Consider the following 13,081-nt stretch of genomic DNA (forward strand, 5'->3'; position numbering starts at 1 on the left):
TATTTGCATTTCTCCCCTTCGGCTTGAGGCTGAGAGCATCTTCAGCAGGCCCATCTTCAGTAATTCTCAAACTTGTTATAAGCTTTAATCAGCTGGTTCTTCCAGTTAGGAGGGGTCAGATGAACTGTGAGCGATCTAGGACATACCTCTTCAGAATTGGGGGGAGGGGGTTGGTTGTACACATTTAGGTATTTCCCAGGCACTACCTGTCAGTGAGAGCAGCATAATACCAGGGCTGGTTTAAGCTGCAGCATTAAGATCCCACTTGGCTCTGTGCCCAGACCACATCCATGTAATGTGATGCTCCACTGCCCTCCCCACAGAGACAAGCTCCACCCCTTAGATTCAGACAAGCTGCTGTATTTGTCTTTAGATACATTTATCATTGTTATGAAGGTACAGTAATCTTCATGAATTTACCAGGTAAAAAGTGGTTAAATGGTTAATAAGTAGGTCAATTATATTCACCACCTGCTCCACAGAGCCCCACATGAGCAGAGGTGGGCTGGTAATTAAGATCACATGAAAAAGCAGGTTCACGCAAACCACACACGCACCCACACATACATAAAATGAAATCCAGGGAGGTGGCAACAATGCCCCTTCCCATGCACAAAGTATGCACAGAGCACATGGCCAGAGTGGAAGAGAGTATGCTCGCCCGCTGTGGGTTTTAGCCTGGATCCTCCAGGGGCCTGTGCTTGCCGCAGTGCCGTCTCACGCTGAAGATGCCACACTCTGCTTGTACACAGCATGGTAGGCGTTTCTCAGCAACACGTAGGGGAAGCAGGACTCCAGTAGGTCCATGGTGAGGAATGGCGATTCCTGAACGATCTGGTGAGAAGTTGGGAAAGAACCACTGTTAAAACCAGATTTGTGAGTGTGACAGCATGAGGCACAGAAGGCCTGCAGGGCATGCCTCACCATGTCCAGCAGCAAGTACACCGACTCCCGGTTGCGTGTGGCCACCTTGTCGCTCTCCTGGCCAATCTTCAGCAAGCTGGAAGACGCCAGCTGAGGGAGTCAGGATTGAAGCGTTAATCTACACCTTCATCTGCCATCCTGCCTCTAACCACAGCTTCCCATCAGGAGGGAATGTTAAGGATGAATTTTAAAGGATTAACATTAAAGATGTTAATCATGCAGTGAGAAAGCCAGAAAAAGTGGAAGGAAAAAGGGACATGGACCTAGCCCAGGGTAGGGTGCACTCACAGCTAGGAATTCCTTGAGACGATCCTCAATGCTGCCCTTGTGAATAGTGAATAGTGCAGCTGCGATTTGGTTCACCGCTTTGGCCAGGCAGTGGATGTTGTTGCAGTGACCTGGAAACAACAGCAGCTCAGCCTACCATTAGGCAGACTTCCATCTACATGCAGGAACAAGGGCTGCTTGGCTCACCTTCAATAGCTGGACTGTACTGAGACATGACATTACTCGCCAGGGTGGGCAGGGAGACAGCCACAAACACCATGAGCAAACAGGCAATCTTGTACTCTTCTTCTGGACTGATGTTGTCTGTCAGACAAGAGTGGGATGCATGCAGCTGTCACTGCCCTGCCTTATGGCTGAGAGCTCAGTCCACTTCAGCTGACCAGATTCTGCATAAGCGTGTCTCCCATCATCACCCTTATGGGATGCAGCCCACTAATGTATTTGCCGCACCTGATTTTTGAGAGGATAGAGCCACCACCAGGGCAGGGTCAATCTCACAGGGCAGACCAGCAGCAGAAGATAGTTCATAGACATTCATGGCCACCTGTGGCATGGGGAAGCAAATTATCACCTGGTCATAGGTGGGAGGTGTCATCCCCACAGTCAATCCCCGTCGGGTACGTACCTTCAAGTCAGTTTCCCTGGGGATGTGGTCTTTGAAGTCCTCCACAGAGCTCACAAGGAAGGGGATATGGTGAGACAGCACCTACGGAGAAGTTCCATGTAAGAGTGACCTCAGAGTAAACATATTGACTAGACCCCATCAGCAGGTGGCAGACTCACATCTCTCAGCGCTTCCTGGGCCAGTGAGCGGAAGGATAGGATGACACCGATGATGGTCATCCTCTTCAGCACGCTGTCCACGGCTACGGCAGGAGAGCAGAGCCACTAATGTTTAAGGGGGATAGAGCCCCTGGCGTAGGATAACCCCCACTAGGGAAGACCCCCCCCCCAGGGAAGACTTACATGACAGCTTCTTAAAGAGCGCCACCATCTGGTCGGGCTTGTCGAAGCTGGTCCTCATTTGGGTCAGAATGTCCATGTTCTCCACCACCAATTTCTGTAAAGGACAGACACAGAGCTGGTGATGAAGGTCAGATGCAGGAACACAAGGAGTGAGACAGAGGTGGGCGATGGGCAGGCCCACCTTGAGCTCGGCCACCTGCGAGGAGATGTGCCACATGAGGCTCTCGCTGAGGAACTTCATGCCATACGGCCCCAACAACTCCGACAAGGACCTCATCTCTGCAGGCAGACAGCCAGGGGAGAAGGTCATGTGCCGGCCTGGCTGACCTTCAGTGACCAAAGCCCAGGCGGTAGCATTACCGGATATGTCAGAATACTCCTCGGCAGTGAAGGACAGCTCATTCTCTGTAGGCAAGTTCACAAAGGCCTTCATGGCTGGGAAGTAAGCAATGTGACCGTTGCTCACCTGCCGCAGCAAGGTCTCCAGATACCTGCCGGGGAAGCAAGTCCAGTTCAGGGAGTCCTGAAACTGAGCTATGTCAGAAGATGTCCAGTTGTTGTCCAGGAGGAACTGTTGCACCTTAAGAAGATGTCCTTCACTTGAGCCACAGCAGATATGACTCCACATTTTAAAAGAAATCTGTAAATAGTGCGTGAGATGCTGGAGGAGCAGACTCGACCTCAAGGGGGCACCTTCATGCTTGCCACCTACCAGTTAGTGTAGAGGCTGGTGATGGTGGGCTCGCCATGGCTGTCCAGGTGCTGTGTCTGCTGCAGCAGAACGTTGTTAAAGACTCGTGTGATGTCGATCTGCACGTGGTTCTCAATGGCCTGCAGAACGGACATGTAGGCGCGCACACTGCTCAGCAACTCTGAGGGCTTGGCGATCTCCTGCGTTGCCTGGTTGTACATGGTCATGCCCACAATAGCCCTGTCGAGGACATGGGGGTGTCACTCATGATTCTGCTGTGATAGCACCAGATACGTGGTGGCAAAGAAAGCATTTGCTGCCATTGCTGTGTGGCAAGGAGGCTCTCCAGCGCAGTCAGAAAATGACAGTAAAGCCTTTTGTATTCTGAGTTTGATTAAGGTATTCGGCAATTAGCTCTGACATGACGAGCGACTCACCGCACACAGAACAGGTTCAACGGCCTTGGGGGATGGGCAGGCACTCCAGTGTTTCCCTTACCATTACATTAGGGGAGCACCCCACCCCCCCAACAGCACCTCCCGCCCGCCTTTGAAGGTCAAGTTAATTTTATTTAATTTCTCTGGACCTGAATTGCCCAACTCTGGTAATAATCCACAGAGAATTAAGAAAAGATAAGAAGAAGGGAGGCTGCAGCGTTCCGATGGCTAAAATAACTTGCTTATCTATCTTGCACTTGTGAAATGCGAAATGCTATTTGGTACACGTGGCACTTTTGTTTAATTTTCGGCAACCATGAACAGAGTAATAAATACGTTTCACAATGGGATTTTCTGCTTTAAACTATCACTATTTTAAGCTATCAGCTATCACTTTTAAAGCCTAACATAGGGCTGCACGATATATCGTTTCAGCTTCGTCATCGCGATGTACGCACGTGCAATAGTCACATCGCAGGATGTGCGATGTTGAGTAACGCAAATTAAATTAAGCGGCGTGGACAACGCTTTTGGTGTTTTTGCTGAACTAACAAATGTCACACTGTTCTTATTCTTAAACAATCCACAAAAGTCTGTCTAACATAATTTAAATCAATTTAAAGGTTTTTGGATACGGAGTCGACACACAGCTTTGCACAGGTGTTCCGGGCAATTCGGTTTCCCTATGTGTCCGGGACCGAGGTGAAATCAGTTTTAGGTTGGATATTCGACGGATATTCAGATCCACACTCTCCAGACTTAGCGGTGGGGCATCACTCACGCTAGCCGGCATAAAGCGGTCGAAAGACAGCCAGATCAATTCCACAGCCTCGGAGGCGCTCGCGCACCGCTGACTTAGGGACCGTCAACAAATTACTGTCAGAATAATAAAATACTGATTGCTTGCAATAACTTCAATGCAATGGGACCCAGTAACTCCAAAATGAGCGCATATTCTGCAAATACCTGACATGCACAGGACACAGTGAACTTTACTGTTTTTAACACTTTATTGCATTTTAAAGTATCATTCTAAAAGGGAAAAGTGGGTAAATAGATTTCTTTCAATAGCTTCTAGGCCGTAGGAGCCTGCGACCCAAAACCTAGTACCAATTGTAGTACTACCTAAGGCCTATGGGACACAGCAACTTTAATTCAATTTTAACCCTTTGTGTACTTGATATGATTTTTTATTCTCAAAAATTAGGCCTTTTCTGTCAATAGCTTCTAGCCCGTAGGAGCCTGTGACCCAAAACCTAGTACCAATTGTAGTACTACCTAAGGCCTATAGGGCACAGCAACTCTCATTCAAGTTTAACCCTTTGTGTACTTGATATGATTTTTTTTCTCAAAAATTAGGCCTTTTCTGTCAATAGTTTCTAGGCCGTTGGAGCCTGTGACCCAAAACCTAGTACCAATTGTAGTACTACCTCAGGCCTATAGGACACAGCAACTCTCATTCAAGTTTAACCCTTTGTGTACTTGAAATGATTTTTTTTCTCAAAAATTAGGCCTTTTCTGTCAATAGCTTCTAGCCCGTAGGAGCCTGTGACGCAAAACCTAGTACCAATTGTAGTACTTCATGAGTCCTATGGAACACAGCAACTTTTGTATCACTTCAAGCGCTCTATATGTATTTTTATTGTGAAATTGTCACCCCAATCATGTTCAATGTTAATAAAACCCAGTATATAGCACCTCTAAGAAATTTTCAGAAATTTACTGTCACATCCCATACCTACCCTAGTCAGACAACTAAGTGACTGCATCTGTCCCACTGCCTTTAATGCCTGGATTGCCCCCACATTGTATGTCAGGTATTTTTGTTTTCATGCGACCTACAGAGCTTTTATTCTGTGTTCTCAGCATCTCCTGTGCCTTACCTTCCTTTATAGATCCCGTCCTTCCAAATCCCCGCTTCCCTCAGACCTAGGTCATCAACACATTCTCATACCCAGTGCATGAAAAACCGACGCATGGTCAGAGCCCTTTGGTGTCGTTAAATGAAGCACAAGGTCTCCTTCAGTGTCTAATTCAGATGCATGTGGTGTTTGAATTTTTTGCTCACAACTAGTCCTGGGAAAAAAAATTGAAATCAGGACTGTAGCACCCACAAATTGCCTACTTCAGATCCAGGTGAGTTGTTGGAGACGCTCCTTATCATTCTGATGTGTATAGAAGTACAAATATATAAGAATTAAGTCCCGACCCCAAATATTTGTCCCATGATGCATTGCAAGTCAAACGTCCAAACACCACATGCATCTGAATTAGACACTGAAGGAGACCTTGTGCTTCATTTAACGACACCAAAGGGCTCTGACCAAGCGTCGGTTTTTCATGCACTGGGTATGAGAATGTGTTGATGACCTAGGTCTGAGGGAAGCGGGGATTTGGAAGGACGGGATCTATAAAGGAAGGTAAGGCACAGGAGATGCTGAGAACACAGAATAAAAGCTCAGTAGGTCGCATGAAAACAAAAATACCTGACATACAATGTGGGGGCAATCCAGGCATTAAAGGCAGTGGGACAGATAAAGTCACTTAGTCGTCTGACTAGGGTAGGTATGGGATGTGACAGTAAATTTCTGAAAATTTCTTAGAGGTGCTATATACTGGGTTTTATTAACATTGAACATGATTGGGGTGACAATTTCACAATAAAAATACATATAGAGCGCTTGAAGTGATACAAAAGTTGCTGTGTCCCATAGGACTCATGAAGTACTACAATTGGTACTAGGTTTTGCATCACAGGCTCCTACGGGCTAGAAGCTATTGACAGAAAAGGCCTAATTTTTGAGAAAAAAAATTATGTCAAGTACACAAATGGTTAAACTTGAATGAGAGTTGCTGTGTCCTATAGGCCTGAGGTAGTACTACAATTGGTACTATGTTTTGGGTCACAGGCTCCAACGGCCTAGGAGCTATTGAAAGAAAAGGCCTAATTTTAGAGGAAAACAATCATATCAATTAAACAAAGGGTTAAAATCAAATGAAAGTTGCTGTGTCCTATAGGCCAAAGGTAGTACTACAATTGGTACTAGGTTTTGGGTCACAGGCTCCAATGGCCTAGAAGCTATTGAAAGAAAAGGCCTAATATTAGAGGAAAAAAATCATATCAATTAAACAAAGGGTTAAAATCAAATGAAAATTGCTGTGTCCTATAGGCCAAAGGCAGTACTACAATTGGTACTAGTTTTTGGGTCACAGGCTCCAACGGCCTAGAAGCTATTGACAGAAAAGGCCTAATTTTAGAGAAAAAAAATCAATATGCATCTGAATTAGACACTGAAGGAGACCTTGTGCTTCATTTAACGACACCAAAGGGCTCTGACCAAGCGTCGGTTTTTCATGCACTGGGTATGAGAATGTGTTGATGACCTAGGTCTGAGGGAAGCGGGGATTTGGAAGGACGGGATCTATAAAGGAAGGTAAGGCACAGGAGATGCTGAGAACACAGAATAAAAGCTCAGTAGGTCGCATGAAAACAAAAATACCTGACATACAATGTGGGGGCAATCCAGGCATTAAAGGCAGTGGGACAGATGCAGTCACTTAGTCGTCTGACTAGGGTAGGTATGGGATGTGACAGTAAATTTCTGAAAATTTCTTAGAGGTGCTATATACTGGGTTTTATTAACATTGAACATGATTGGGGTGACAATTTCACAATAAAAATACATATAGAGCGCTTGAAGTGATACAAAAGTTGCTGTGTCCCATAGGACTCATGAAGTACTACAATTGGTACTAGGTTTTGCATCACAGGCTCCTACGGGCTAGAAGCTATTGACAGAAAAGGCCTAATTTTTGAGAAAAAAAATTATGTCAAGTACACAAATGGTTAAACTTGAATGAAAGTTGCTGTGTCCTATAGGCCTTGTCACGTTCGGGCTTAAAGCGAGCAGGGAAGCAGGCGAAAGCAGCCAGGAAGTCAGGGTAACGGGATTTATTCCACGCAGACTGACAGGTACGGACAATACAATGACAGATCTCGGGTACACCGACTTAGACACGGACTAAATACAAGACACAGGCTAAGGGTAACGAATCACAGGTAAGAGACAATCAGGGAATCACACGAGGTAACGAGGTGGGCGTGGCACACATCGGGAGCGGACGGAGCGGGGCGTGACAGGCCTGAGGTAGTACTACAATTGGTACTATGTTTTGGGTCACAGGCTCCAACGGCCTAGAAGCTATTGACAGAAAAGGCCTAATTTTTGAGAAAAAAAATCATATCAAGTACACAAAGGGTTACTTGAATTAAAGTTGCTGTGTCCTATAGGCCTTAGGTAGTACTACAATTGGTACTAGGTTTTGGGTCACAGGCTCCAACGGCCTAGGAGCTATTGAAAGAAAAGGCCTAATTTTAGAGGAAAACAATCATATCAATTAAACAAAGGGTTAAAATCAAATGAAAGTTGCTGTGTCCTATAGGCCAAAGGTAGTACTACAATTGGTACTAGGTTTTGGGTCACAGGCTCCAATGGCCTAGAAGCTATTGAAAGAAAAGGCCTAATATTAGAGGAAAAAAATCATATCAATTAAACAAAGGGTTAAAATCAAATGAAAATTGCTGTGTCCTATAGGCCAAAGGTAGTACTACAATTGGTACTAGTTTTTGGGTCACAGGCTCCAACGGCCTAGAAGCTATTGACAGAAAAGGCCTAATTTTAGAGAAAAAAAATCATATCAAGTACACAAAGGGTTAAACTTGAATGAGAGTTGCTGTGCCCTATAGGCCTTAGGTAGTACTACAATTGGTACTGGGTTTTGGGTCGCAGGCTCCTACGGCCTAGAAGCTATTGAAAGAAATCTATTTACCCACTTTTCCCTTTTAGAATGATACTTTAAAATGCAATAAAGTGTTAAAAACGAGTAAAGTTCACTGTGTCCTGTGCATGTCAGGTAGTTGCAGAATATGCACTCATTTTGGAGTTACTGGGTCCCATTGCATTGATGTTATTGTAAGCAATCAGTATTTTATTATTCTGACAGTAATTCGTTGACGGTCCCTAAGTCAGCGGGTGCGCTAGCGCCACCGAGGCTGTGAATTGATCTGGCCGTCTTTCGACCGCCTTATGCCGGCTAGCGTGCGTGATGCCCCGCCGCTAAGTCTGGAGAGTGTGGATCTGAATATCCGTCGAATATCCAACCTAAAACTGATTTTACCTCGGTGTTTCACCTGTCTATCAGGAAATAATGTTTCCCCTAATATTAAACCAAAGAGGTATGTGAAATATCTGAAAATCACTCAGGTACATTATTACATGTGAATATACTGTATTGTTATTAGTACCGAGGCCCAGAGTTGCTGTAGCCTATACCTGTTTTAACAGGGGGGAACCAAATATCCCGGATGTCAGGAAATAATGTTTCTCCTAATATTTAGGCAAATATGTATGTGAGATGTCTGAAAATCACTCAGGTACATTATTACATGTGAATAAAGTAGATCGGCACGCATAATATAGTCTTATAAGCAATACTATACCGTTTTCATCAAGAAATATGTCAATCCAGCGAATTAAATACTTTCATTTATTATCTGTAAAAACAAAAAACATCGAAAAGGCATGTGATGTTTTAAAATATATGGCTTGTTTAACTCAAGAGCTTCGTAAGAAGACATGAAAACAACAGCGAAACCGTGTACAAATCAGCGCGCGACAGGGGAAACATAGGGAAACTGAATCAACAGGTGCTGTGCCCTAACCTGCCCCCCTGCCACGGATTGCCTCCCCTGACGTCATCGCTCCATTTAAAGGCAAAGTCGCTTCTCCAGTGCAACAGAAGCGAACGCTCGCTGTAAATTCATTATCTTGCCTTAAACCGACTGAAAAAACTCAAATTAGTTGTTTATTATGCCTTTTTACATTCAAACCTTAAGTTATCATTCACAACCTCCTGTAATTTGTCACAAATGTGACGGTAACTTTTTCATTAAAACGCTACAGTAATGCTTTTCCTCTCGACAATGCTCGTCTGTGCAAATACAGTCGCTTTCAGTCGCAAAAAGGGACTGATTTAGTTGAAAGGTATTTTTGACACGTTGTTGAATCCATTCGGCTGAAAATGTTCTTCTATTCTGTCGTCGTATAATATAATACGGCGTTTAACTTAATACTCAGCACCTTCACGCCTGGAAATGATCTAACATCGATCCACAGAACAAAAGTAATCAAAAGTCACCAAAATTTCGCCACTCACTCTAAACCCCGTGTGTACATTACAGCTAACAAGTCGTATTGCAAATCATCCATCCATAAGGAAAAGACTCTGGGGCCGGCATTTTATAGCAGGCCACCTTGCCACAGAATGCCCCCCCCCGTCTAACTCTGGCTGGGAAAATGCTAAATGCACCAAACTTGCACCAGTTACTCATATTTACCCCTTATTTGTGCTGTATGAATTACCTTGGGCTGGGCCATAAGGAAAAGACTCTGGGGGGGGGGGACATTTTATAGCAGGCCACCTTGCCACAGAATGCCCCCCCTGTCTAACTCTGGCTGGGAAACTGCTACATGCACCAAACTTGCACCAGTTACTCATATTTACCCCTTATTTATGCTGTATGAATTACCTTGGGCTGGGCCATAACGCTGAGATTCTAGCTGGGGGGGCATTTTATAGCAGGCCACCCTGCCACAGAATGCCCCCCTATCTAACTCTGGCTGGGAAAATGCTACATGCACCAAACTTGCACCAGTTACTCATATTTACCCCTTATTTATGCTGTATGAATTATCTTGGGCTGGGCCATAAGGCTGAGATTGTAGCTGGGGGGACATTTTATAGCAGGCCACCCTGCCACAGAATGCCCCCCCTATCTAACTCTGGCTGGGAAAATGCTAAATGCACCAAACTTGCACCAGTTACTCATATTTACCCCTTATTTATGCTGTATGAATTACCTTGGGCTGGGCCATAAGGAAAAGATTCTAGCTGGGAAGTTTGGTGCATGTAGCATTTTCCCAGCCAGAGTTAGATAGGGGGGGGGCATTCTGTGGCAGGGTGGCCTGCTATAAAATGCCCCCCCCCCCCAGCTAGAATCTTTTCCTTATGGCCCAGCCCAAAGTAATTCATACAGCATATATAAGGGATATATATGAGTAACTGGTGCAAGTTTGGTGCATGTAGCATTTTCCCAGCCAGAGTTAGATAGGGGGGGCATTCTGTGGCAGGGTGGCCTGCTATAAAATGCCCCCCCCCCCAGCTAGAATCTTTTCCTTATGGCCCAGCCCAAGGTAATTCATACAGCATAAATAAGGGGTAAATATGAGTAACTGGTGCAAGTTTGGTGCATTTAGCGTTTTCCCAGCCAGAGTTAGATAGGGGGGGCATTCTGTGGCAGGGTGGCCTGCTATAAAATGCCCCCCCAGCTAGAATCTCAGCCTTATGGCCCAGCCCAAAGTAATTCATACAGCATATATGGCCCAGCCAGAGTTAGATAGGGGGGGCATTCTGTGGCAGGGTGGCCTGCTATAAAATGCCCCCCCAGCTAGAATCTATGAAATTCTGGTGTTTTTTTTCTATTTTTACATATCTTACAGTCCCAATCAGAGTTGAAACTTTCTTTACATCCCAGCCCAAAGTAATTTGTATAGTATAAATAAGGAATAAATATGAGTAATTGCCAGAGTTAGACGGGGGGGGCATTCTGTGGCAGGGTGGCCTGCTATAAAATGCCCCCCCAGCTACAATCTCAGCCTTATGGCCCAGCCCAAGATAATTCATACAGCATAAATAAGGGGTAAATATGAGTAACTGGTGCAAGTTTGGTGCATGTAGCGTTTTCCCAGCCAGAGTTAGATAGGGGGGGCATTCTGTGGCAGGGTGGCCTGCTATAAAATGCCCCCCCAGCTAGAATCTCAGCCTTATGGCCCAGCCCAAAGTAATTCATACAGCATATATGGCCCAGCCAGAGTTAGATAGGGGGGGCATTCTGTGGCAGGGTGGCCTGCTATAAAATGCCCCCCCAGCTAGAATCTATGAAATTCTGGTGTTTTTTTTCTATTTTTACATATCTTACAGTCCCAATCAGAGTTGAAACTTTCTTTACATCCCAGCCCAAAGTAATTTGTATAGTATAAATAAGGAATAAATATGAGTAATTGCCAGAGTTAGACGGGGGGGGCATTCTGTGGCAGGGTGGCCTGCTATAAAATGCCCCCCCAGCTACAATCTCAGCCTTATGGCCCAGCCCAAGATAATTCATACAGCATAAATAAGGGGTAAATATGAGTAACTGGTGCAAGTTTGGTGCATGTAGCATTTTCCCAGCCAGAGTTAGATAGGGGGGGGGCATTCTGTGGCAGGGTGGCCTGCTATAAAATGCCCCCCCCCCCCCCCCCCCAGCTAGAATCTTTTCCTTATGGCCCAGCCCAAGGTAATTCATACAGCATAAATAAGGGGTAAATATGAGTAACTGGTGCAAGTTTGGTGCATTTAGCATTTTCCCAGCCAGAGTTAGATAGGGGGGGCATTCTGTGGCAGGGTGGCCTGCTATAAGAACATAAGAACATAAGAAATTTACAAACGAGAGGAGGCCATTCGGCCCATCAAGCTCGTTTGGGGAGAACTTAGCTAATATCTCAGAGTTGTTAAAATCTTATCTAGCTCTGATTTAAAGGAACCCATGGTTTTAGCTTCCACTACAATAGCAGGAAGACTATTCCATACTCTGACTACACGCTGTGTAAAGAAGTGCTTCCTCAAATTTGTTTTAAAATGTTCTCCCGCTAATTTCCACTTATGGCCACGAGTTCTAGTATTTAGACTAATATTGAAATAGTCATTTGGCTGAACAGCATCCAGACCCGTTAGAATCTTATAGACCTGAATCATATCCCCCCTTAGTCTCCTTTGCTCAAGGCTGAACAGATTCAGTTCCGCTAACCTCTCCTCGTAAGACATTCCTCTAAGACCAGGAATCATTCTCGTAGCTCTTCGTTGCACCTTTTCTAAGGCAGCAATGTCCTTCTTGAGGTATGGTGACCAAACCTGCACACAGTATTCTAGGTGGGGTCTTACCAAGGAATTATATAAGTGTAACATCACCTCCCTTGACTTAAACTCCACACATCTAGAGATATAACCCAACATTCTGTTCGCCTTTTTTATTGCTTCCCCACATTGGCGAGAGTGGGACATGGAAGCATCAACATACATACCGAGATCTTTCTCGTAATCAGCTACCTTTATTTCAGTGGAACCCATAAAATATCTGTACTGTATATTTCTGCTCCCTGCATGGATTACCTTACATTTATCTGTGTTAAATTTCATCTGCCAAGTATCAGCCCATTCGCTAATTAAATCCAGATCCCGTTGAAGCCTCTCTGCTGCTTGAATAGTATCTGCTACCCCGCCCACCTTAGTGTCGTCTGCAAATTTAACCAGTTTACTGTATGTATTCGTGTCAATATCATTAATGTAAATTAGGAACAATAGTGGTCCTAAAATTGAACCCTGCGGTACCCCACTATAAACGGAGGCCCACTGTGACATAGTGCCTCTAATAACTCTAATAACTACTCGCTGCTTCCTATCAGTTAGCCAGTTTTTGATCCAAGCTGCCACAGTTCCTAATTATAAATAAAATGTCCCCCCAGCTACAATCTCAGCCTTATGGCCCAGCCCAAGATAATTCATACAGCATAAATAAGGGGTAAATATGAGTAACTGGTGCAAGTTTGGTGCATGTAGCATTTTCCCAGCCAGAGTTAGATAGGGGGGCATTCTGTGGCAGGGTGGCCTGCTATAAAAT

The 13,081-nt window shown here is 44.9% G+C and overlaps 1 protein-coding gene across 9 annotated transcripts in view; it reads right to left on the reverse strand.

Annotated features, from left to right (window-relative positions):
- Positions 1-344: 344 nt before the first annotated feature.
- The window catches only part of LOC111838179 (nck-associated protein 1-like), a 28,516-nt gene continuing 15,779 nt past the window's right edge, over positions 345-13,081 (reverse strand). For 7 of the 9 annotated variants that reach the window (XM_072716743.1, XM_072716728.1, XM_072716726.1 and 4 more), the window contains 10 exons: positions 2,891-3,109; positions 2,360-2,669; positions 2,179-2,272; positions 1,996-2,078; positions 1,838-1,918; positions 1,663-1,756; positions 1,399-1,515; positions 1,213-1,322; positions 925-1,014; positions 345-834 (listed from right to left, as the gene is read on the reverse strand). In XM_072716743.1, coding sequence (XP_072572844.1) covers positions 718-834; positions 925-1,014; positions 1,213-1,322; positions 1,399-1,515; positions 1,663-1,756; positions 1,838-1,918; positions 1,996-2,078; positions 2,179-2,272; positions 2,360-2,669; positions 2,891-3,109 — 1,315 coding nt within the window. In that variant the 3' untranslated portion in view covers positions 345-717. The remainder of the gene's footprint in view (positions 835-924; positions 1,015-1,212; positions 1,323-1,398; positions 1,516-1,662; positions 1,757-1,837; positions 1,919-1,995; positions 2,079-2,178; positions 2,273-2,359; positions 2,670-2,890; positions 3,110-13,081) is intronic. The other 2 variants (XM_072716739.1, XM_072716741.1) reach the window with 1 other exon arrangement.

The sequence above is a fragment of the Paramormyrops kingsleyae genome, chromosome 1 (assembly GCF_048594095.1).
Source record: "Paramormyrops kingsleyae isolate MSU_618 chromosome 1, PKINGS_0.4, whole genome shotgun sequence".
NCBI lineage: Eukaryota > Metazoa > Chordata > Actinopteri > Osteoglossiformes > Mormyridae > Paramormyrops > Paramormyrops kingsleyae.